At 37.1% G+C, this 27102-nt stretch overlaps 1 protein-coding gene across 2 annotated transcripts in view; it reads right to left on the reverse strand.

The window, feature by feature from the left end:
* PEX5L (peroxisomal biogenesis factor 5 like) overlaps nucleotides 1-26888 on the reverse strand; it is a 223350-nt gene extending 196462 nt beyond the window's left edge. Inside the window, exon 1 of one of the 2 annotated variants that reach the window (XM_054700391.1) lies at nucleotides 26530-26888. In XM_054700391.1, the coding sequence (XP_054556366.1) occupies nucleotides 26530-26550 (21 nt within the window). In that variant the 5' untranslated portion in view covers nucleotides 26551-26888. The remainder of the gene's footprint in view (nucleotides 1-26529) is intronic. The other variant, XM_037525151.2, reaches the window with a different exon arrangement.
* Nucleotides 26889-27102: the final 214 nt, after the last annotated feature.

The raw sequence follows: 27102 nt of genomic DNA on the forward strand, positions 1-27102 counted from the left end.
TCTTCTGAAAAGATGACGGGGTGGGGGTGGGGAACAGTGGAGTTGCTTGGGACTTATGGTTACTAAGATACTTAATCATTCACAAGTTGCCAAGCACTTTGATAATGTGGCCTTCTCCTTCCCATCTTTCACTTTTCTAGAAAATTCTAAAGAGCATTGTTTGGTAGGTGTAAGGGCAGGACTGGATACAGTGCAGGTTTTCTGATCCCATGCAGACCGGGTAAAGGAGGAGTCAGAGTCCTCAGTAGTTTTGCAGGTTTTTTATTTGGGGTTCACCAGGCATATGGCAGGCAGGGGTGCTGGCTGGGGGGCTGGGAGGCTGGCAGGCCTCCCAGCCCCCAGCAAGTCCTCACTCTATCTGGGCTCTCTAGCGTTCGTTCTGCTGCTTCTCGGCTTCGGCTGCGGCTGCGGCGGCTGCTGCTGCTGGTGCTGGTGCTGCTGGCGTCCCCCCGTGACGCCGCCCTTAAAAACACAGTCTTAGCTCAGCTGAATCCCATCTACCTATGCCCACACCCTATTCCAGGTGCCCACCATCAGGCATGCATTCAGGACAAGGATCCATCATCTATCCTGATGGCGGAAGGGCAGAAAAGCCTGATATTTTCTTTACCCTACAGTCCACCCCCTCAGGGTTTTCTGCCATACAGTCTATACATATATACACAATTTTCTAAGCAAACAAACAATGCAGCCATGGCCCACAAAAGCAAATACATCAAATAACAAAATACAACATAACAAAATACAACAGAACACAAATAAGTCCAGGCAGGGCACCAACCAAGTGCAAAAGACAATTATTGGTACCAGCAGATGAGCCACCAAATCTGCTGCCGAAGGCACTGCTCATACGAGGGAGGGGAAATCACACACGGCATCTGCTATAACACACCAGGAGCCGTCAGGCTTCCTGGCCTTCTCTGGCTGTAGTCTCGGCTACAAGACACACACAGCATCCACCCCCAGGATGCACTAGCTCTGGGATTGGCAATTTTATTCTGTTGGGGGTAATCGCCAACCCTCAGGGTTTCTGTCTGCAGTCGCTCCAACACTCGGCCTTCATGGCCACCCATGCGACTCACAGACCCCTGCTCTCAAGCCAACCCACTGCACAAGCACATGGGTCGGGGATCCAAACTTTGCATTTGGCTTGGGCTCCACCCCAAGCCACATTCCCCACCCGTCCCCCAAGGACGGGCTCCTCAGCTCCTCACCCTCACTCAAGAATGAGCAGGGCATCACCCATAGGTGATTTTACGAGACTCACAGGGCTTCAGCATACCCAGGCTGCTTAACAGCCGCTTTAGGGCTTCTCAACTTAGCATCAGTACCAGCTTTTGCCACCTTAGTTGGCTTTTCTCCTCCACCTGGCCACTGGGCATACACAGGCTGCTTTTGGCCATCTAGGCCCACTGGCCACCCCCAGATTCTCAAAAAATAAACATAACCTGCTAAGGTCCTCCGCCTTCTGGCGAGATTGTCAGTCCAAAATCATCAGTTCATCAGTCTATCAGTCCATTGGCCTCTCCCTGCTTCAGCAATGGCCTGCTGCCTCAGGGGTCATTGGCTGGTCCTTTCCGGTGTCGTTGGCTGGTCCTATCCGGTGTCGTTGGCTGGTCCTTTCCGGTGTCGTTGGCTGGTCCTCTCGGGCGTCTCCCCACGCCAGGTCTTGTCCTGTAGCTCGTGGACGTATCCATCTTCTGTACCGCCATGGCGCCTCCAGCGTCGTCACAGTCAGTCTTTTACTCCTTAGTCCCTCCAGGTCTTCGGAGGGCTCCAATACCCGTCTGCATGGATCTTGCCGACATACGCCAATTGTAAGGGCAGGACTGGATACAGTGCAGGTTTTCTGATCCCATGCAGACCGGGTAAAGGAGGAGTCAGAGTCCTCAGTAGTTTTGCAGGTTTTTTATTTGGGGTTCACCAGGCATATGGCAGGCAGGGGTGCTGGCTGGGGGGCTGGGAGGCTGGCAGGCCTCCCAGCCCCCAGCAAGTCCTCACTCTATCTGGGCTCTCTAGCGTTCGTTCTGCTGCTTCTCGGCTTCGGCTTCGGCTGCGGCGGCTGCTGCTGCTGGTGCTGGTGCTGCTGGCGTCCCCCCGTGACGCCGCCCTTAAAAGCACAGTCTTAGCTCAGCTGAATCCCATCTACCTATGCCCACACCCTATTCCAGGTGCCCACCATCAGGCATGCATTCAGGACAAGGATCCATCATCTATCCTGATGGCGGAAGGGCAGAAAAGCCTGATATTTTCTTTACCCTACAGTAGGTCTTTGTGATAATTTGCTCAAATGACTTTAAAGGAAATAGAATATCTGATTTTGATTGCAAATGAGATATAGTTTGCTAATGCAGTCTTTTCTATCTCATGACTGAACTATAAGGTTCAATTAGTAAGGGATCCCTCATTCCCTCTTACATCCCTTCCTTCTTCCCCCTTCTCTTGTCATCCTTTCAAAGAAATGACAAACAGATCACATTTTTAAAGGGCTAGTTTTTGAACTCTAAATGGCTGAAAATAGCAAGAATTTTTACAGGCAGAAAACAACCAGGCACAGAACTTCGGAGGCAAGGATAATGATGAACATAGTTTTTCAGCACTGTCTGTTTGAGAAGAAACCATAAAATTCGATCTCTAACTTGGCAGCTGATATCCTTATAGGAAGAAAACAATCTTGGCCCCTTAATTTTATTTTCTCCTTTTACCATCTCATGGCAATTTGTCTAGTGGAAGGGAATCATGGAGCCTAAAATAACTTAATCCTTAAGTGGCTTAATAACCATCACCTTCATGGTAATCCGGTTTGCCCCTGATTTGGTAAACAGCTCCTCCCAGGGTAGTGATACAATCTGTAACTAGACTTTTACAAAGTGCTCAGAAGAAGAAAAGGGTCCCCAATTTAATTCATTTGTAAATGTTATGATGAAGGTAGCTGTTTTACCTTCTCTTTATTTTAAGGCTAGCATCTATGAACCACAATCCACTGAAGGCATGAAACAATACCCCTTAAGTAGTGTTTTTTGTACAATCTTTTTAATAAGCAAATGATCACCCCCTCCTCCATCTCTATCACAACAAACTGACAACAGAAACTTCATGGGAAAAAAAAAAAAAAGAAAACAGCGCCACTGGTAGGTTTTGTCTTGAATTCAGTGCAATTTAAGAAAAATAGCTTCAGCAGAATTATATAATTATACCACTCAGCAAGGAGAGTTGATGCATAAAATATTGACCGTGGTTGAGGTTGAATTTTGTTTAATGTTATGTTTGATATACTTTATTTAATAATGCTAGGACATAAAATAACAGGCAAGATTTTAACAACAAACAGGAAATTAAAAAAGTAATTATTCTTATTTTGTGGAATATATATTATGTAAGAGAATATTAAGTTCCAGGATATGGAATATATAACATACTTGGGAAAAATAAATTAATAGTAAACTCTTTTTTAATGTCTTTGTTTTAGTAAATATTTTCTGACTTTATGTGCTCAAACTATTCTGTGGGACACAGTTAATTTTTAAAAATATCTCCTTGAATCACACTAAAAAAATCAAGTATTCATTCATCCCAGGGAGCTAAAGGAATAGAATTTTATTCACCATTATGTTACAAAGGAAATTTCTTATTCAAATTATTCAGCAATCTTCAGGAAGAACTGCACATGATTCTCAAATGAGCTTTCTACAGTTTTCATAGCAGTATTTTTTCTAGATTGTTTTTATTTTAGGAAAAACGATCATTTTCATTCCCTTGAGTAAATTAGTATTTATTTTTTATAATGAAACATGCATGAATTATTTTACAAAAACCTAACTATAAATGATAGATTTTTTGTGTTTTATTTAATTTATATATATTTTACATCATTGTTCATTTTTAAATAATGTTTGCTCCCCTCCCCCACCCCTCAGGCGTAGTCCCCATAGAATTTCCTTCACCAGTGCACCTGTGCACCTTCACCACAGTCCCCTGAGTTCCTCCCTCCCTCCCTCTGATCCCTCATATTTTTCTTTTAAATGTGGTTTTATTACACCCCTGTAAATTCCATCACATCCAGTTTCATGTGATAAAATAAAATAAGTGAAAGTAAGACATCAGTTGTTTTAAATGTCAGGGTAGGAGTTTTGCTATTTTAACAAAGAAGTTGCCAGAGCAATGTATTGTCCATGGTGTATTTAGTAATGTGAAAGAATTTAATGCAACTCACAGGAATCTAAGTCTCATATTTGTGCATGCATATATATGTTTGAAATCTTAGTACTGCTATTTTTCTTAGTTTCAGATCAATTTTCAGTAATTCAAAATAATGACAACTCTTTTTGCATAATCATATGTAAATTTAAGTTTTATTATGTTTAAATTCTTGCCTTTATTATAAATTCATTAAATACATGTCCTAATCTTTAATTCATTATTTTAATATTTGTTTTCCATCATTTTGGAATACTTGAGACTAAAGGCTTCATTAATTTTGACTCTACCTGGTGTTTTCAACCATGACTTGGAGCTACAAAGCATTTTCTGAAAACTTCATTTTCAGAAAGAATTAAATTCAGCAATGTACATGATATGCTTGGTAGAATATCTGTCATATAAGCAAGCACCCTGTAACATTTGGCAGTTATGATTATTATTCATACAATAGGAATTAAATACAATAGATGATTTTTCATAGTTTCTTGAGGCTATACATCTCCACTTATAGAATAGTCCTGGAAAAAAAATCACTAAAAATTTAATAATTACTATGCTTTAGATAATTTTGTATCTTTTTCTACCTTTATTTTTCAAATTGTCTACAATGAGCACGTCTAACTTTGATCAGAAAAAAAAATCAAATCTTAATTTTATAATTGCCTTTTAAGTTTTGTAGAACTTCTTTAGCATATCTGTTTATTATATCCACTATGAACTGCCAGAAGTGCCAGTGCAGACTGATGGCATTGATAAATCTTGGCACCACTGGATGGGAAATGTGATAATGCATCTAAGGTTATGCCCTTGAAGAGTCTGAGAGTTGAATGAAAATTAATGAAAAGTGTTATATATTTTTTATAACATGTCAGCAGGTCTCTCTTAGGTTACTATTTAGTTGAAGAAGGAATCATCCTGCTGAATTCTGTGCTTCAATTAGGGGACAATGTACAATGTAGGCAATGTTAGTGCCAAGAAAAGGCAAAGAAAGAAGATACAAAATTCTCAAGTTAAAGGGAGGCAGAGCCATTACTTTAATTAAAACTTAACAACAAGCTAAGAGGTTATAGCTTCCAGAAAACATGTCTGAAATTTAAATCTGGAACTTTTGAAAAACAAAACAAAAAGGAAAAAAAGAAAGCAGTCTGACTTAACAGAAACTAAATTCTTAAGTCATGTAAAGATAGTCTGATAAATAGATAATAAGAAATGGCTCTATCTTAGATGCATTCACTGAAAAACAAATCAAGTCTCTTTCCATTAAATTCTTTTCTTTTTTTCTAGTGGAGAGGAAAAAAAATCAGCAACCTTTGAATCTGAATTGGGGTTATTATGGTGATTTTGATTTTGCAGTTGCAGCTATTTTACCAAAGGCTCTTATTTCATCCTTGCACTATACTTACCATAAGAGTCCTCTACATATAAACATTAGTCTATTATTTCCATTATTTTAAAACCCTTTTATTCAGCACCATCATAGAATATAAATGCCAATAAGGTATATTCCTTTCAAGCAAGAATCTGAGAGGAGCACACAAAAACAATAATCCAGTTGTAAAAGTGCTGTGAGAAAGGAATCGATGTATTGCTTTGTGCATTCTGGGCTCAAAGGGCTGTGTCTTCTTAAGGCAGAGCCTTCAAGAAATGCGTTGCCAAAAGATGAGTTGGCTCTGTAAATTTCTTGAGGACAGGGGCCATAACTCATTCATCTTTACATCCATTACTGCTAACACTCTGGTAAATGCTGAAAACATGCTTATTTAATAATATTGTAAAATTGGGTGGACTCTGGAGTCAGATTTTCTGGACTTAAGTCCCATCTTTGCCAAGTTAGAGAATAAGCTGCTGGAATTAAATTATGATTTACAGAAAATTTGTTTTTGCCCAAATAAGATTTAAAAAAAATCTTTCTGATGTAATGTTATGTACTTTCTGTTCTCAGTACAACAAAAGAATAATTTCCTTGTTGAGGGTTCCATTCATGGTCCAGGCATCCATAATTGTCTCATACAGGAGACATTCTTTAAAGTGATCATCACCCTGTACAACTAAGAACCAAAGTAAAGCAACATCCCTGATACTTTATTGTATTGAACTAGAGTTTCAGAGCTGGAAGGGTCCTCAGATCATTCTGTATATTACTCTCCTTCCTGCTCAGGTAAAGAAGCCAAAATACAGAGTGACCCCAGGTTAGAAGTATGGGAGACAATGATGGAAGATTTGAAATGAATTATCTGGCCATTTGTCTTGATGCATAGTAAATACTAAATTAATATTAGTAAATAAATAGAGAAATAAAGGTAGAATGACTATTCATGTGAAACTAGTGAAATATATAAGGGTATTTGGAGTTAAGTATGTTACAAATGTTTAATAGTGATTTAGGCAACAATGAATGGGCAAGATTAATCTATTTGAGGAAAAAAGATTCTTTTCCATAAAAAAGAAAGAACTAAATGCTGCAATGGCATGAAATTTCCTTTCTTTTTGTCCTTATTTCTATCCTTCATTTTATGCTAGTATCTCAATGTTATCCCCAGGAAAATGTGGCAGGTCATAACATGGAAAAGAATGACTTTGATGGATTGTTAGATCATAGCATTCAAAGTTTTATAAAAATACTCATTGCTATTTCTAATATTTAAGTTAACTTCCTATTAACTAGATGTCAGCTTAGTGCTATGAAATATCGTTTTATATCTATATCCATTTCTCTCTCTATGTGAATGTTTAAGATCCTGTTCCTGCTTTAAGGGATTTTTAATTTAAAATAGATGAGGTTCACAAGGTGCTAACACAGAATGCCTCTCTCCAGCTGACCTTCAATTTGATTGTTTAATTTGTCCTTGAATATCCCTGGTTGGATTATCTGTCCAGAGGTGGAAAAGATAGGAAATTGTTGCTGTTTTCTCTCTCAAAAGAAGTAGATGTATACCACAGATGTAGCAGGTGCTGAGGTTAGCTCTGGAAGTGATGTACTCTCACACCTGACCTTGACTTTCACTGTGAGGTAGATGATGCTGAGCTTCCAAGGTCACAGACAGAGGATTGCTGATAAATTTTTTATTAATTTTTAGCTGTCAATACCATATTTAGTAGCAAGGTATTATTGTTAAATATTGCTACAGTGCATATAATTTTAGTTAACTTATTTGAACATTTTTTATACATATAAATAATTGTGCATTTATCACCTGGGTTGTTTACTTTGTTAATGAATACAATTAAATTCATTGGACTGATGAAGAATGGAACATTAGTGATCTATGAAGCCAAATGTTAAACTTAAAATTTTATTAATAAAGTTTTTATTGTAAAAAGAGTAATGTTCATTAACATGTCTTATTTACATATGAAGTTAGTTTTCCCTGTATTTTATACTGGGTTAACTACCAGAATAGAGATCCTCTCTAGTGGGTAAATTGCTGTCAGGCTATAAGGAAAAAAAGACCTGTCTACAGATTTGAGTATAATTTTTTGGTATGGAAGAAATCAGGAGACCTGGGATAACATTATATTTTTGACTTATGAATGGCTTGAAATGGCAGTTAACCAAACTTAAATATTTACCTATACCCAGATTGAAATATCTTTTATGATTTTCTCTGTTGTTTTGGAAAAGGGATCTCTAGGATAGGAAATAACACTATGTAAAAGAATATATGAGTTACTGATTCAAGCCCCAGTATGACTTTGCAGGTTTCTTTCCTTTACCTGTATATAAAATGTAGTTTAAAACTCTGGTCCAACCACTATGGAGAGCTGTGTGGAGATTTCTGGACATACTAAACATAGAGCTTCCATATGATCCAGCAATTCCACTCCTAGGTATTTACCCAAAGGACACAGAAACATCAATTCCAAAGAACACCTGCACCCCTATGTTTATAGCAGCACTGTTTACAATAGCTAAGCTTTGGAAACAACCCAAATGCCCAAAAATAGATGACTGGATCAAGAAGATGTGGTACATATATATATATACCATGGAATATTACTCAGCATTCAAAAAAGATAAACACATGCAATTTGCAGCAACATGGATGGAGCACGAAGGGATCATGCTCACCGAAATAAGCCAGAAAGAAAAAGAAAAATACTGGATGGTCTCACTCATAGCAGGAATCTAGAAAACTTAAATAAGGGACCAGGAAAATGAATAACTATAAGAAAGTGAAAATCAAAATCAACAAAAAACTATGAACCAGAGACACTTTTTGGGGGGTTGGGGGTGGGAGGGGAAGGATTGGGGTCAGAATGGGGGGGTTGCAATTGTATGGGGAATATAAAAATAAAATTTATTATTAAAAAAAAACAAACTCTGGTCAGTTTAAGTTAGTTAAAAAGTTACTGTTTTTAATAAACTAGTTTTGCTATAAATGATTCTATTTGATCAGGGATTATTTTTTCTTACTTAATTTAAAACACTGATGTCCTATTAAGTTACTCTCAAACTGAGTGGACTAATTGAGCCATATTTTAAATGTGTATTTGCCATATACTTATATTTAATTGTATTACCCTGTGAAAATTTTTGAATAGTTAAATATACTTCACATTATATATATTGTTTTTTATTTTCTTTAAATCTGATCTTCCAAAATTAGCTTGCTTCTGTTTTTTCTGATAAATTAAAATTCTCTGACAAGAGGGACTATCATAAAACTTTGTTTTTATAAAACTAGAAGGTGTTCAAAATATTTGATAATGAATGAATATTTTCTTCTACCAATATGCACATTTCAGAAAAAAATTAGGAAGGGCTGAGGAGTCAAAATAAAGAAAAACATAAAGAATGAGGATTTAAGGTAGGTGGATATTAGATATGCTGAAGAGATCTATTTCTTTTCTGCTCTTTGTTTCTCAGATTTTATTTTAGTACCCACAGTTTGGAAATCAGATAAGCTTCTCTGGGAGCATGGCCAGAAAATAGATTGAATTTCAGTGATTGATTTATATTTATTATGGTTGAATAGTGTGTCAGGTACTGTATAGAACATAGATGTTATATGAGGATATTCTTTTCCTCCAAAGTAGTGTTCTGACTTTGCATTTCTATACCATCTACCTCATATGAATAAAAGCAAAATATATACATTAATTGTTGTTAGATTCCTTTTATAGTTGCATTTTTCCCATCATTTAGTAGGTCTGTGTGAACCTTACTCTCGAATGGGCTGAAGTGTTTTGTTTTTTTTTTTTAAAGATTTATTTATTTATGCATACAAGAACTGGGGTACAGGCCAGAGGTGTGTGGGCAGTGAAAGGATTCACCAGAGACAGAGTAGGGAACAGAACAGGTAGATTGACTGATATATACTGCTGAGGAGAACAGTGGGCGAGACAGGAGAGGTCTGCCGTGCTATGTGGGTAGCTCCCAGGCTGGGATCCGAACTCATGCTGCAGTGGCTGCAGATAGCTTCATAGCTATTCCGTCTTAACCCCCTGCACCACCAGGGAGGCCCTGGAGTGTTTTTGACCAGCATATAACTCATGCAAGCATATTCTAAATGAAATATGGTTATTTGTATAACCATGCTTACTTAAAAGAACATATGAATAAATGCATAAATATTCCTTTCACTTTATCAGCCTAAATAAAATAAATCAATGTTAGTAAAAAAAACTTTCATTGCCCCAAGACATTAAATTTGCTAGTTTCATATAAAAGGGACCCCTGTACTGCAGTTAGATTTTTAGTTGATGGTCTCCACTTTGATTTATAAGATCACCTTATTTTAAATTTTAAAAAGGAATTTCAGTGGTTTAAGTTAGCTCCATAGCTTTAGGGTCTAGTTTTCCATTTTAATATATCCTCATATTTCCTCCTCTAATTATCTTTAAACAGGCATATATACAAGGCAACTTACAAAGGATCTGATACAACGATGTGTGGGCAGTACATCAATATCTACATTTCCTTGGACTTCACTGAGAAAATCAGATAGAACAAAGGAAGTACGAAAACTTCTACTTGTAACTAATTAATTCCATTAATTAGTGTGAGTGAATAATTTCCATTATGATACTCTTATTGTAGAATTTTAAAAATGGGTAGTGCTTTTCTAATGAGACAATCTACATTAATCAGATACTGTGAACAACCCTTTTCACTATCAATAAATAAGGGTATTTCTTAAGCAGAGAACTCAGTATTAAAATTTGCCAATAAGTATGTGTTCCTACACTGAGACTCAGAAATCAAGAAATCAGGCTTTTGTATGACTTATTGCATAATTCAGTTTTGTACTTTGAGATGCTCAGAGAGGAAAAGAAACTTGTCCAAGGTCACAGAGGTAGGGAGTGCTATAACTTGGATTAATATCTCACTCTAAATTTTCCCCCAAGTTTTTGAAAAACGTGAGGAAATGTGAAGATCATCTTCTCAGCCTAATGCCAGACATTGATTTCATTTATAAAAGTATAATTCATGAGGATGAAGAATGATGATGAGGATAACAGATGATTATTATTTCACACAATAAACAAATCATGTAATTAATTGACAAATAAAAATCCAAAACTACATGAAAAGGTATGACAACTAAGGTGAAAAAAATGAAGAGCAAATACAATTCTGATACAATGTTAGAGAAAATTGGAGTAATAGTTTTCCCTTCCCAAAACTAATTATGTGGGGTGTGTGTGTGTGTGTGTATATATATATATATATAATGGGTATATATATAAAATAGGTATATATATATATATAAAATAATCTCTCACTCTTTATATATATGTATATATAGGGTAAACTCTACATCATTGAAATTGCTTAGTCACTGCATTAGTACCTCAAAATGTGAATTTACTAAATAGTTTAGAATAAAAAAACAACAGTATGGAGAACAATTAAGAGTCTATTTAGTCATTTTGTGGGTGAGGAAACCGGGGCTCACAGAGATTAAGTCATATACTGTTAGGGCAGAACAAGGCCTGGCATTCAATTCTTTTGCCAACTGACTCAGAGTCTGTTTGGTTCTTTATACCTGCTTTTTAAATTATTAATAAGACAGGAATTTGAATGCATTACTCAGGAATTAATTGATTTTTAAAGGAAATTGTCCACTTTATAATTTACTTTAGCACCATCTTCAAAAAGCTTAGACAAAAGACTCACTCTATATTGGTCTGTGGGAATCAAAGAAATCAAATTAACTTCTGTTAATTAGAAAATGAATTAGTTCAAGGATTCAAGACATACCCAATGTGTGTTGCTTACCTACATGAGCACGCGCTGTGCTAGTATCAGGGTTAAAAAGATGAATAAGACATGATGAAAGAATTCACCAGAGATCAATATGAGGGAAGTAAGACGGATGCTTGCACAGTTTCCGGTTTCTACCCTGACCCTGGAAGCTCAGGGAAGACTTTTGTAAGAAATAACCCTTCAGGCAAGTTTTGAAGGAAGAGCAAGTATTAGCCAGGTAAGTGAGATATTGGTGTTCTGGTTAGGGGGATCACCCACCAGAGAAAGCCAGAGACCTAGAAACACAGGTCCAATTTGGGCAAAAAAAAAGTAAAATTTAGCATGGCTGAAGTCTAGGTTACTTATGGAGAAGTTGTAGCTAAGAAGGCAAGATAAGTAGGTCTCATAAGTCATATTGTATTCTAAGGGCTAGTGCTTTCAATTTAATGTGCATTAAATTCACTGCAGGGAGTCAAAATGCAGATTTCCAGACCTATCTTCATAGCCCTTCAGTCAAATAAGATTGCAGTGAGGTTCAAGTATCTGCATTCTGACAAGCATTCTAGATAACAATGTTCGAAAAGATTGCATTTGAAAAAGAACTGTTAAAGATGATGGAATATCTTGAATGCCATCATCCTACTAACTCAATGCAAAATTAACACTTTAAATAGGAAGGTGATATTGACCAAATAAATGCTGTAGCAAAGAGTGTGGTAAGGTACATGTGATCCTGGTAGCACCCCTAACTGGAGGGCTATAGTGACTTCTTTAAGAAAGGATGAAAAAGTGATATAGGATGGTTGTTATATGGAAGGAGAGGCAGTGCAGGATGCGAGTGAATAAGGAAGTGAGTGTTAGAGTACTTAGGTTTGATTTAGGGGGTAAGGGAGAAAAAGGAGAGGATCAGTGGAAAAGAGGAGAAGTTTCTGTTTTGGGTACCGAGTAGGTAGTGTTTCTATTAAGCAATCCAGGAAAATAGAAGAGGTGGACTTTATGGAGGTTAATTGCGGTAAAAATGAGTCCAGTTTTGAACAAGTGGGCTTTGATGGTTCAGGAAGAGGCGGTCATGTAGTGATAATGGTGTTTAGTTGGGAAGAAGTAACTGATTTGTAGATGTATATTAAAGATGAGCATAGTTGCCAGATTAGTTATGCTTTCACCTTAGTTACCTCAACATTTCTTTACCTGCCAATAGGTTGACCTATCCATTTAAACATTTATTAAAAACAGCAGAATTATGTGCAGTATAAGCTATAGGTAAAATAATTAATTTGTACAAACTGGGTCTAAAATAGTTACCTCTTAAAATAGAAGATTAGTTAGATTAATGCTCCATTGGCATAACATAGAACATTTCAATTCTATTATCATTGATTCTGAAGCCAGGACATAATCAGATGAATGTGCTAGAAGTTGATGTCTCCCACCCCCAATTAATTTTTAACAAAATCAACTATGAAAGAAAACATGATCTCATGATTTTTACTTTGGTAGTTTTAATTTTACATGGAGTTAGTTGACCATAGCTATCACATTTTGAGTTTTATAATGTTACTTCTTGACTTCCATTCCTAATGGAAAGTTTAAAATTAATTTTAAGAAATTAGGGAAATTGGCTCCAGTTAAGTAGATATTTTAATATTAATTGAGATTAGTAAGGCCTACACCTATTTTCTCCATAGTAACCTTGATCCTGCCATTTAGCAGTTCTCTTTCAACAAAGCTGGTATTTTTCTCTTTCCCTGCTAAAAATGGATCTCAGGGGCAAAAGAAATTAAGAGACTAGTTTTTCAATACTAAAGTCAGGTATTCTTCAAGATGGGTTTAACAGTGGTTAAAGCATTAAAGTAAATCATAAAACACTTGGTTGACCACCATATTACTTTTGAATTTTTTTTGTAATCACAACTACAAAATAAAAAGGTAAAATATTTAGGCAAGTGACATATTTTGGGGGAATATTTTGGCTTAGTTTATATATGCAACCCAAGTGCCTGCTTCTACACTTGCATCTAAGAGTAACACTATATTGGGCTTCTGAGCTCTGGTTAATCTCACAGATTAACCAGACCTCTTGGGTGTTTCTGATTCTAGGGAGACTTTCAGTACAAAAAAGATGGGCTATGTCAGGGCTGTTCTGTACTCCACTGGGAGAGAGCACTCCCTCACACACAAAGCTACTTTCAAGATACTAAGCTTGTATAGGCAGATGCTGAATTCAGAGAATGGATAAGGCTGTATGGATTTAGCATCCATTTTGCATAAGTTGTAGGAAGACTGTATAAGGAGTTTCTATTTGGCAAGGACTTGGAATGTTCCGGAAAACTTGCAAAATCCTTTTTGTTTCATGTTAGTTGAGTCATTTTTGCAATAGCTGAGGTACTGATGTGCAGGTGTGATATGAATTTGCAATGCAGATTTAAGTAATAGAGGGAAATGGAAGACCCAGATTCTGCTCCTTAGTCCCCCCATGATTTGATATAGATGTTTAGGTAAGACAGTCAAATCCGGTGTGCTTCATCATCTTTATTAGCATGACAAATATAAAATATCTATCCTTTGCCAATCTCATGAAACATTCTAAAGATTAATGATTATTAGCCTCTCACAAAATGTGACAATTGCCGCAGAAATATCAGCATTCCATCACAACAGAAAGCACTGCCATATTGGGATAGCTCTGTAGGAAAGAATCTCTTGTCATCTGCATATTGGGAGGAGAAGTTTAGCAGGCTCCTTCCAGGTAGCATATTTTTTGAAGAATTATGAGAGATTGATCTTTGACTTCATAGATAATAGATAATAACATAGATAATAACAAGTCTCCTGACGTTAACAAAGCTTTTACATTATGTTCCATGCTATGACTGTTAGTAAATTAAGGAAATCTGCTCTTACCAAGTACTCAGAATATATTGTATCACAAACATTAATGTGAGATTGGGAAGGAAAGCCAGTAATCTTATCATTCAACCATCTTATTTATTTATTTATTTATTTATTTATTTATTTATTTTATAGAGGCATGTTTTATTTATTTATTTATTTGTTTGTTCATTTGTTTTGTTTATACATGCACTGGGTACAGTCAGAAGCGCGGGAGGGTGAGAGAATTCACCAGAGCCAGAGCGGGGAGCAGAACAGGCAGAAGGACTGAAGTACACTGCTGAGGGGAGCAGCGGGTGGCAGGAGAGGTCTGCGCACCATGTGGGACCCTCCTCCGGTGGCCGGGGAGCAGCCGGGAATCGAACCAGCGCCGCAGAGGCTGCGGGCAGCTTCGCAACCCAGCGCTCTACCGCTGCGCCACCGGGGAGGCCCTCAACCATCTTATTTAAAGACCATAGCAAACTCACATTCAATCTGTATTTGAACATCTATGGTAAAAGAGAGTTAATTTTTCACTTCAGTTCTTCACACACACACACAAACACACACACACACACACACATACACACTAGAGCATTCATAGAGAAGACTCCATTTGAGCCATATATCTGGTTTTGTAGATTGGTTGTGTAAGAATGTATGGATGAAAGTACATGCATCAGGCCTGAAATCCAACCCACTATGCCATTTGCTAAGTCATGTGTCTGGGAGTGGAATTGTGTCCTCTAGAAGATGGTTTTTTGTGCTTAGTCCACCCAGAGAAGATCCCTTTCTAAAATTTGCCAGAGGTGGCACATGTCTCTGGCATAGTTATTTCCTCTTTCCTTATAGAGAGACCTTAGCATTGACGTGTGATTTTGAATCATTTTACCTTGTGCATGAATGGGAAGAATTGTCCCTGCATATCTCAGGCACCCATATCAGAGTAACTGTGAGTGATATCATAAAAAGTTCTCTACAATTCAATAGACAAGCTTACAGGATTATCACTGTGAGTACAGCTCCTTCTTTGGATCCTCGGAAAAATTCATGAACGTGTGCATGTGTGTATGTGTGTACCTTGTCACTAACATATATAATATGCGCACACTCGGGAAGTCAGAGTTGTAGATATAAGCAACCCTTACAATGGGATGTAAGCAAATGACAGCCTCATAGGGCAGTTCTAATTATGACATTTTGTCACCTGGATGGTCTCATGGGTGTGTGTATGTTAGCACTATTATCAAAATCACTGTTGACAACTATCTGAGGTGGTGAAGAAGTGACTAGAACATTAGGGACATGGGTTCTAATTCTAAATGACCATGACCAGTTAGAGATATAGTTAGAAGCTATTAGGAGAATCTTGTATATTTCAAAATCTGCAGCCCTAGACCATCCTTAGGGTTTAAAGAGGTAGAATCCATTAAACTGTTTAGATTACTTTGACAGGGGAGTATTAGTTAATTACAGTGGCAATCTAATTATAAGGTTTCTCTGTAATTGATTCCCTTTCAAGTGTGTGGAAACTTCAGTTGATATGCATTTGCTCCTGAAACTCATGGGCAATAAACCAGGTCCTGGGGTCCTATATGTCTTAGAATTAGACACATAGCAATTGTAGTTTGGAGTCCAGGATAGTAAAGGATAATTCTCTGAGTATTTTATTCATCTATTCTTTAATTTTTCTTTCATCTATTCATCCCTCAATTTGCTCATTTATTCAGTAAATACTACATTAATAATATGTGCCAGCACTACTAGTTTCAAGGTACAAAAAGATATATTGGACATAGTGCCATAGATGGGCTTAAAAGTAGTTGGGGAAACTGACAAAAAATAATTAAACCTACATGTCATGGTATTAGTGATGCATATAAGGAACTAAGGAAATGCTACGGAAGACATCCCTAACTTTGCATTGTGTGTGGGAGGAGGCTAGGAGCCTCAGAGCGCTCACTGATCAAGTAATATTTGAGTGGAATACTAAAAGATCAGTAATATTCAGTATGCAGAAAGTAAGAGTGAGGGGATGGAGAAATGGAAAAATTAAACCACAAAAAACTCCAGAACTGTGATAGAAGAAGAAAAACAAACATCTGCCACCATTGTAAACTAAGCACGATTGGCTCACTTGAAATTAAATTCCTTTTCCCACAGGTAATTTATATTAAGCACTTTGCTAACTCTATAAAAACACAAGTGTTAATCCTTACTAAGTCATCACAATAAATGGCTACATTTATTTTTTTTAGCAGCGGGCAAGACAGGAGAGGTCTGTTGTGCCATATGTGGGTTAGCTCCCTGGCCAGGGATTAAGGTGCTGGGCTGAGACTTAACCCCTAGGCCACCAGGGAGGCCTCCGAGTGGGTACATTTATTATCTCTATGTGATAGATGAAGAAAGTGAGGTGTAGAGAGGATAGATTTATTAGAGCAAGATTACACAGATAAATACATGGTGAAGTTAGGATTTGAATTTGGGACAGTGTGACTCTACAGCACAAGCTCTTAACTACTACATTTTTGCACACGCCACTACGGTCTTTTCAGCTTTTTTTTTTTTTTTTAGGACAGGCAATTAATTCCAGAAGCCTGAGCCATCAATGCTCTCAGTTTCCTCATATGTGAAATGACATAGTTGTGCTACATGAACTCTAAAGACCTTTATATCTATAAAATTCTATTTTAATTTAATCTTGCCCCAAGCCTGAGAACACTTTTTCTTTGTCTTAAATAAATCTTCTTAAAGACTTATATAACAGACTACATATCAATATTAATGACTCAAATGTACAGGGCATCTTGATTATAATCATCCTTTGGTTGAATATGAAACATTAATGTGCCCAGTTTTCCACATTAAATTCCTGCATATGGAAAGAAAAGATGTTCTTATTAATAAGGTACATGATACGTGTTTTAATGCCCTGATTAATTCACTGAATTTTTCACAGGGTTTTTTCCAATTTCTCAATAAGAATAGAGTAAGTAGTAGATGGACATTGATGAAAGATAGAGGAATCACTCTTCACTTTGCCACATGATTTAGTAAGACAATATACACTAGTTTTACTATATGTTCCTAGAGGCTGTCATATGGTGGCAGGTAGTAACAAATAAGCACAAAGTCCAAAGAGAATTACTACCTTTTAACTCTTACCCCTCAAGACACACCAGACTCTATTCAAGTCAAAATAGAAAGGTAAGTGCCTATTTTATTTTCAAGCAATATCTATAACATATTGTAGTAGATAATGACTTATAATTCTCAAATCTGTCTAAATCTGTGGTGTTAGGACTGTAAGCTCTGATGTCCCTTGTTCTAGGAGAGAAGTGGGGTATACACTAGCCTGGTGCAGGTTTGTCTATGGTCTGGTCTCTTCATCACAAGCCAAGTTCTAGACTTCTATGAGTGTTCCAGTACACTTTAAAAAAATTAATAAAAACTTTTCATTTGGAAATAATTTCAAGCCTACAGAAAAATTGCAAAAATGATATAATAGACTCCTATATGCTCTTTCCCAAGATTACCAATTTTTAACATTTGGCTATATTTGCATGCTTACTCTCTCTATAATTATATCACACCTATTATTATTTAAAATAATTTTAGAGTATGTTATATATACTATGTCTCTTTGCCCCCTCATACTGCAACATGTATTCCTACCAATAAAGATATTGCTTATGTAGCTACAATCTAGTTATAAAATTCAGGAAATATAAGATGAATACTAATCTAATTTCCAGTCCATATTCAAGTGTGAATTGTGACAATGGTGTGCTTTTTAACACTTTCTTTTCTGGTCCAAGATTCAGGCTAGGATCATGTGCATAATGCAGTTAGTTGTTGTGTCTTTAGCCTTTTCTTAATTTGTAACAGTTCAGTTTTTTCTTGCTTTGCATGACAGTGACATATTTGAAAAACAATCTGTTAATTTTATAGAATATTCCCCATTTTGGGCTGAGATTTTCTTAGGATTACATTCAGGTTGTCCATTCTCAGCAGTAATATTGCATAATAATGTTGTGTTCTCAGGGCATCACATCCAGAAAGGAATATTCGCCTGCCCCCATATTTCCATTAAACAGTCACTATTTTTTTCTTCTGTAACTAATATATGGAATATTTTGATGCTATAAAAATATTTTGTTTCTCCTCAAATGGCCTCATCCTCAGATTTGACATTCATTGATCATTCTTGCTTGATTTAATTTTTACTATAATGATTGAAAAATAGTGATTTTTTTCTATTTTCACCAATTCTTTTATGCTCTTAATTGTCTGAATATACTTTTAAAAAATCTCCTTTATGCTTAAATGAGCTCAAATTGGCTTCTGCTGTTTACTACTAAGACCCCTGATCAGTTTACTTGTATATTTATGCAGCTAGTTCCAAGAACCTATCAAAACAGTTAATGCAAAGGGTCAATGTGGTCAGTCAAAGAAGACAGTGGTGAACACCGTTAGTAGAAGAAATGATATGATTTTTCATGGCACATAATTTCAGTTCTGAAATGTATTTATGGGCTAGACTTTCTTTCATTATCTGTCAAATGACTGTTGAAGTTGAATATGTAAACTATCAGAGAGTTATAAGGAATTAAAAAGCATAAAAGTATCAATTTTAGTCACTAAAGATCAAACACCTGGATATTTGGAAACATTTAGCAGTTTATTATAATAGTTACTCTTCACTTAGATTTTTTATTTATAGTGAACATCAAAATAAAGAATAATGGTATAATGGAAATAGAACACTGGTGCAAGGCAGTTTTCATTCCAGTGCTACCTCTGTAGTTAACTTAAGCAGGGCTTTTTAAGCAAATCTCTTCTTTCTCTGGACCTCAATTTCCTCATCTATGAAATGAGATGACTGAACAAAATGTTTTCAAGAGTCTTTAAAACTCAGAATTGCAGGACCTCAAAACTGAACATTAGTGGGCCTCCCTGGTGGCGTAGGCACAGCGCAGCACTGTGAAGCTGTCCGCAGCCTCTGCAGTGCCGGTTCGATCCCCGTCAGCCTCAGAGCAACCCACATGGCGCGGAAGACCTCTCCTGTCTTGCCCACTGCTCCCCTCAGCACTGTATTTCGTCAGTCTGCCTGTTCTGTTCCCTGCTCTGTCTCTGGTAAATCCTCTCACCCTCCTGCGCATCTAGACCATACCCCGGCTCTTGTATAAATAAAATAAATCTTGAAAAAAAAAAAAAAAACCCTGAACATTAGTGCAATTATTGGAGGCATAAGGAACTGTTAACCTAGAATATTCTAATCAGCACATTTGGATCCAAGATTGTTCTGGTATAAATAATTAACACCTATGAGGTAAATCCCAAGTTAATCAGAGAATAGATGCATCCGAACAAGTTAGAGAACAATTTCGTTTAAAGAAGCTAAAGCAGTTGTAGTTTGTCTGAGTAGATGTCTTTCCCAAATGATAAATAACCTCCCGTTCTGGAACTGGTCTGATCAAATCTTGAACAGTGTGTCTTGTTCAGAGGGCCATATTTTCATGGGGCCATTAAAATATCAGAAATGTCATTATGAGAAACGATTGAGTGAACTGGGCTGCTTACCCTGGAGAAGAAAATACTTAATAGGATGAGAACATGATGATTCTCTAAATATTTTTGAAGGTTTGTTTATTCACATGGAACATAGTGAGCTAATTGTACTTTCTTCAGACGGAAAAACTACAACCAATTGAGTGGAAGTTATAATATCAATATAAGAAAGAAATTTTATTCAGACAGAGTTGTGATAGTTGTTCTCATCAGCTCCTGCATCAGGACTCATCATGCCTCTGTATGTCAGAAAGTTACTCCTAAGTCTCTTTGCTAAAGTTTCAGTACAGTGGATCAGGCCCTGTTTTCTACATAGACATTTTCAAATTAGTGCTTCTCAAATGCTAACATGGACAACCCATCACTAGGTGTGGGGTGAGTCTTGAGATTCAACATTTCCAACAAGCTCCCAGGTTTCTGTTCATAATCACTTGCCCAATCAGATGCTACATCCCCATATGATCAAAGGGTACCATTCAGTACCAGGGTGCATGCTACAGTTCACACCTGTGTGAAAGGAGGTAAAAAGTTTTTGCAGCTCTGGCAGTTTCATCTTCTCAGGACATCTAAATGTTCTCCCATTTCCTTAAAGGGACTCCACATTTTCAGACCTTTCACTATTTGATCACTTTGCATGACGGTACTGGCATGGCTCTGATGCTTACCCACATATTTTCAGCTAATCAGGGAATATCCACCCAGGAAATGCTTGATTTTGCTTATTTTCAGTCATTACTTCAGTTAATAAACCATTTTTGGAAAGACACAGAGACACGCAAATACACATACTTAGTGAGTGTGGTCTTTTTCATATTGTTTTTTAACCCTCAAGGTCAATTTTTTTTTTTCATAGAAGAACTGTGGTAAGAGGATTCACCAGAGACAGAGCGGGGTGGGGCAGAACAGGGAGATTTACTGAAATACACTGCTGAGGGGAACAGTGGGTAAGACAGGAGAGGTCTGCTGTGCCACATGTGGGTTAGCTGGGGATTGAACTCAGGCTGTAGATGTGGTAGCCCTGAGACTGACTTAACTGCTAGGCCACCAAGGAGGCCCCTTCAACGTCAAATGTTATACAGAGTCATGATGATATCTTGAATTTTTACTTTCTAAGCCAAACATCTCTAGTTCTTTCAATCATTATTCATGTGATGAAATGGTTTTGAATTTCTCTGCCACAACAGTTTTTTAAAAAATTACATAATTTTTGTAAGGCTGTGGAGGAGTGGGAATTTTGTGGTTCCTTAGGTAGATTTCTGGCAACACAACAGCACTAATCCTCTCTTGGAATCTCCATGATTCATAGATTACCATATGGCATTCTGTTTGGAAAACTTGCTATACCAAGTCCCACTTTCTGGGTTTGTCTGCCTTTTCAGAGGAATCTGTGCATGAACAGGGCTTGAGGGAGTTGTGCATGCACCTGCAATGAAAACCCTCCTACTTGGCTAAGGTTCATCCCATTTCAGAGCTGCTGGCAGGGTTCTGTGTATTTCTCTTGAATGAAATGTTGAATAAGCAGCCTCTTCCTATCTAAATGAGCTCATTATTTTTCATCTATGTAATTTTTTAACAGTGATGGTTTAGAAATAATCCACAAGGATGATCAATTAAGTAAAAACTAATATGGAGACCATATTGGTCATTTATCCAATTAATTTTAATAGGAGAAATAGTATATTGGTATATTAGTTAGCATGATATTATAGGACAACATTGGAAGTGTGTTGTATTATACCCTGAGCTCTGAATAATCAGCAACGGTCTTGAACTTTAGCCTAGTCTATTAGCTATCTTCTTGTTTATATTCTGTATAAAATAATGACATATAAACATCTTTCTTAGCAAACTGTGGAGATGAAGAAATGAGCCATTGAAGGAAATGTAGGCCCCAATTCATACCCCTCTTGTCTCTGATTCATGGGTTACATGCGATAGTTCAAGGTGAGTTTTTTCTTTTATAGATTCATAAAAAGGTGATACATTTTCTTGAAACTTGAAAACCCCATTTCTCTATTGGTGTATCTGAAATTACATGCCTAAAAGTCACCCAAAACTGAGCTCGGACTTAGGTCTAATAGGAAAACAATAGGCAGGAAATGCATACTAGTTATTCTATAAACATATCAAGTAATTAATTCTAGAATAAAAACCTTGAAACAGCTCTATCTTATGCCTGTGTTGGCAACATGTGATCTCAATGAAAAGTGTAAAAATGCAGCCTGCCAGATGTTTTGACTACATGATGCATCACATCTTAATGTTTCCTAGGTTGGCAGTGGTAATACTGGAGATTCAGGATTTTAACATTAACAAGTTCTGTTTTAACCTTTTCTTATTCTTTACTTTAAAAAGGTTTTATAGTCAAAACATTCACATGTTGGAATTTTTTCTTTCAAACATGTTTTCAGGAAGAATGTTTATAAACCATAAACAAAATCTAGGGAGAACATATTGTGTTTCTTACAGTAAGTGTATAATGTAAACTGTTGGCCTGTAAGGCTGGAGAATGAGATTTCAGGTTAGTCAAACATCCTGCAGCATTATATTATAATTATGATAATTTTTAAGTGTTAACAGCTCAACATTTCCCATAACAGGTATGATTTGCTTATAAAAATATCAGAAAACACTTCAGAATCCTGCTAGAGCTTGTGTCATTATTTTGAATATCGGCTTAACAATATATGAATGTCCTTCAAGAGAACTGCAGTTAACAGTATTTTAGAAGATAAATTCATTGTGACCATGCTCATTACACTCACAGGAAGACTTTGAGGAAGAAGGGCAGGTGCCATTTGAATTGGGGAGAGGAAGGGAGAAGATAGCAGCTACCCCTGACCATAACAATACAATCAGCTACAGATTTAGGAAGCCAGTCTTGCCTCATTCTTGAAAGATTCTCCTCTGAAAATGCAATACCACTGTGTGTGTGTGTGTGTGTGTGTGTGTGTGCGCGCAGTGTGTTAGTATTTAAATTTGTCGTTGTTAACAAAGAGTTAATAAAGAAATGACAAGATAGAAAATGTGGCATCAGGAGGGGAAATGGATGTGTTAGAGAAGTAGGAGTAAGTACCTATGATAAGTATAATCGATTTTATAGTTTTGTTTAGGGTCTCAATCATGACAAACTGCTATTTTAAATATTAAAAACAAGTTCTATAATCTGACCTTGCATTGGTTTCTAATGTTCATTCTTTCTAGTGAACCCAAATGAATCCCCATTGTCCAGCTATAATGTATTAACAAAATTTATGTTACCAAGCTGTTCTCCTTTGTAGAGACTTTCTTAAGTTTAAGTAAGGTCATAAATAAAGACATAAAACCTTTATGGGTAAAACAAGTAAAATGGTTACCCGTAGAATTATTAATAACTTATAATTTTTGTAATTTAAATTTTCTTTAGTAAACGTCTTGTGAAGTAAAGAATATGTGGAATGATTCCTCAGCTGGCTTGAATAACCAAAAAATTCTGTTCTGAATGCCTATAATAATACCAGTTAAAATTACAACTAAATTTTTTGTGACTTCTGAAATAACTTACTTTTATAACAAAAACATTGCTGGGATGCTTCATTAATGATAAAAAAAATCTTAGCTCAAATTTGAAATGATATTCTTACACATACCATTTGAAAAAATAAAGTTTGGTTAAAGAAATATTCAGAGACACATCATTACTTTGCTCTAATTTTCAGTATTAAGTCATATGCTCATATACAAATAAGCATGGCAATACACAGCATACCAGAGGTATTTGAGGAATCAAGACCACAGGTCACCTATTAGGAATAGACATCAGAACTGATGCCAACATATATTTAATCACCCTCTCCCTCTTGGTCAAAAGGGGAAACAAAGTAAATCTAAACAGTCACTAAAGAAACAATCTTTGCTTAAGTTGCTGGGGTGATAAATTCCCCTTGGAAATAACTGGTGAGGTAATTGGAAAACAGCACAACTCTGGGGCCCTACTCCTAAGAAACACACCTGTGGCATATACTGAGAAACCAAGAAATATATGCTACTCTGTTATGCTCTATTTATCTTTCAGATGTCAACTTTTATCTTCTAATAAACTAGCAGAGTAAACCAGACGTGTTTTCTTAAATGTCTGTGGCTTCTAAAATGAATTCGGATTCTACAGTAAACTGGATGAATTAACCATATGTATACACACTAATAGGATTTATTTATAAAATCATTTAATTTCAAAAACAAAGGCACTACGGGAGTTTTAAATGAGGCTATTTTTAAAGGCTTCCTGTGAACACCTCCCCCTCTCCAGATTGCTTATTTACAAAGCATTTTATTTTAAAATCTCTTGGAAACAGAAAAGAGAAGAATTAAAAGGCACAGCAAATAATTGCAAATATTTTCTGTTTCATTCCTGTTTTAAGGTATCAGCCAAGTAATACCAGTGTTTCAAATGAACTCCAAAGTTGGCAGAAAAGTTATGAAATCTGCTCATCTCCGGTGTAAATTTACCAAATATGCATTCAGACTCTTAACCACAAATATTTGGAAATGTTTGGGCTGTATTTCTTCTCGTGGTTAGAGTCAGGTATACACAAGATGATGGTGCTATTTCAGATAAGGAAAGAGTTTTTAAATATAGCAACATATTGGGGATTTTTGTATAAAGGCTAAATATTATTTGAGAAAGACTGGGGTTTAAAAAAGTTAGAAATTAACTATATTAACAATCAGGTTGTAATAAGCATCTATTTGTGTTGTGGGGTTTTCACTCTCAGATGATCAAATCATTTAGTAGCTACTAAAGCATGAAACCCTAGAAGTTTGATGTTTAACATTAATGGTCACTAATAAATAGGAAAAAAACGTACTGTGTTTTGAAATTTTGGCAAGCATATTGATTACAGTCTTTAGTAATATTTTCAAGTTAAGTTTGGCAGCAAAGATTTGTTGAGTTTTACTGCAAGCCATTATATTTGCTGTTACAGCAGCACACAAGCAGAAATCATTAAGTTGGGATCATATGCAGAATCTTACATTTGATCTATTCTCTTAAAGTGAGATGAAACCCTTAGATATTATAAACAATTCAAATTTCAATAACATCCTCCCTTGAAATATTCAGCAAATAGAGTTAAAATGCTTTGGGGTGCCTGAATTTAGCAGATTTTTGCTTCAATTCTTCATTCACAAACACACATTTTTCAAACAAAAAATAAGGTGGAAAGCTTTTGTAAATCCCTCAATTAGTCAATTCTGAGTTTTGTGTGAATGGACAATTTTCTGAAGATTGAGTCTATGAAAACCTATTTTACTCCGGTGGAGAAACTGTTTAGAGATAATAAAAAAATATATATAAATTGTAAGAATTATTTTTGGGTGAAGATGAAGCATAAGATTATAGTAATAATCCTTGCTGTTTTATTCAGGAATCATTGTTAATTGCCTTTTTTGTTACTAAAATTGCTAATTAATGTAGCTTTAATAAGAAGCTGGCAGATCATATTTATTATACATATTTAGAAATATACTTCAATCACTATTGTCCATTAATAATTTTCAAAGCAGGTGAATGCCATTAATATGGGAAATGCTTTTGGAACTCTGGTAGAGCTGATTTCAAATTCTTTAAAAAACTTAGGAATATGATACAACGCCAATTTCAGAGAAGTAAATCATACTCCAAAAGAATTTCCGCAGAGACTAGGAAATTAAATATTTGGTAATACAGTAAGAATGCAACAACATACATATATTTATCCATTTTTCAGTTGCTCTAAAGACAGAAGCAACATCCTCAGTATTCACACATGTTACACACTGGGGTGAAGGTACCACATATCATAACTATATTTGACCATCTTTGGAATGAAAAGGAACTCCAAGCATCAAACCTGATCACTAAAATATTTAGGAACAGCAAAAAGGGATTCAAGTTCATAGTTTAGAAAGCTGTGTCAGTATTTCATCTCCCCCCCCCCAAAAAAAAAAGCAATTACCTGCTTTTATAAGGAAGAACCAACCATGTGAATGAGACCTGGAGTCAAGGTTAAAATAATCTTGACCCAGAGGGAGAATGTTTGTATTAGAGAGAAAGAGCAGCTCACCTTAGATGAGCATTAATAACCAGAGGCAGCACCTCTCCTGGAAAACATTAGAGCCTCTTGGACATATGTTTGCAATTCATCCTCCCAAGTCATCCTGTGACTATTGGATAGATGACAATGTCCCATCATTGGAAGCAAGAAACGCAGTACCGACCATTTAAAAATATCACTTTCAAAAATGACAGGAAAGTGGCAAAGTCTTCTAATTGTTAAGAAAACCTTTATAGAGGGTAAAGAAAAAGCTTTGTCTTCCTATTATTGTTTGCCCTTCAGTTGACATACATGCTGAGTTGCATCAATAGGATTACAACGGAAACACGGTCATCGCCAGGTTTCCTCTGTTTAAATTCCTTGCTCTTGTTTAAAGAAACAGTCTCAGGCAATGCACAGAAAACAAACTTCCCCAATCGAAGTTCCGAGGTCTCTCCTCCTTTTCTCCCACCCTCAGAAACCTGTCTAGTTTTACTAGATAGCAACCGCCAGCCCTGCCATGGTCACACTGCACCATTCACTTGTTGAATTGTGTCCAGGCAGCACTCAAAAACAATAACTTGATGAGCAGCCTTGCTCTGCCATTAGCCCCCAAGATTTCTTGCGAGTTCTATGGCCATGTCTTACCTGCATGTGTCCCTGGTACATTCTGCTTCTGCTTCTTCAGGGCTCCCTGAGGCCGCCGGATGCTTTCCCCCCCGTGTTTCCTTGCACACCAAAAGAGGGGAGCAGGCGGCGTGCACCCTGGGTTCTCAGGGGGGTGCCTCTGAGGCGGGTCGAAGGTTCCAGGTAGTTGGCCGGCGGCGGCCCCTGGGCAGCGCTGCGGGCTGCCGGGAACTGTTCTCCACTCCGGGTGCTGAAAGCGGCCTCGGCGAGGCGCGCGGAGGAGGCGAGTTGCCGGGCGGCCGCGCTCGCGCACAGGCGCAGGTCCTGCTCGCCCGGCGTCCCTACAACTCACTCCTCCTCCGAACTCTTTCTCGCTTCCTGCCGGGCTGCCTCATGTCTCGCTCACCCTCTCCGCCGCGAGACCCTCCTCCTCCCAGCCCTGACGTGAACGCCCACACCAGCCGCAGCCGCAGCTGCCGAGCGGGGCGCGCGCCGCCCTCCGGGCGCGTCCCTGCCAGGAGGCCGCGGGGCCGGGCGCGCGCGCGCGTCCTCGGCGGGCCCGGGAGCGGCCGGAGGGTGGCGCGCGCCCTCCGC

The sequence above is a fragment of the Talpa occidentalis genome, unplaced genomic scaffold, assembly GCF_014898055.3.
Source record: "Talpa occidentalis isolate TD23 unplaced genomic scaffold, MPIMG_talOcc4v2.1 talOcc4.4, whole genome shotgun sequence".
Taxonomy (NCBI): domain Eukaryota; kingdom Metazoa; phylum Chordata; class Mammalia; order Eulipotyphla; family Talpidae; genus Talpa; species Talpa occidentalis.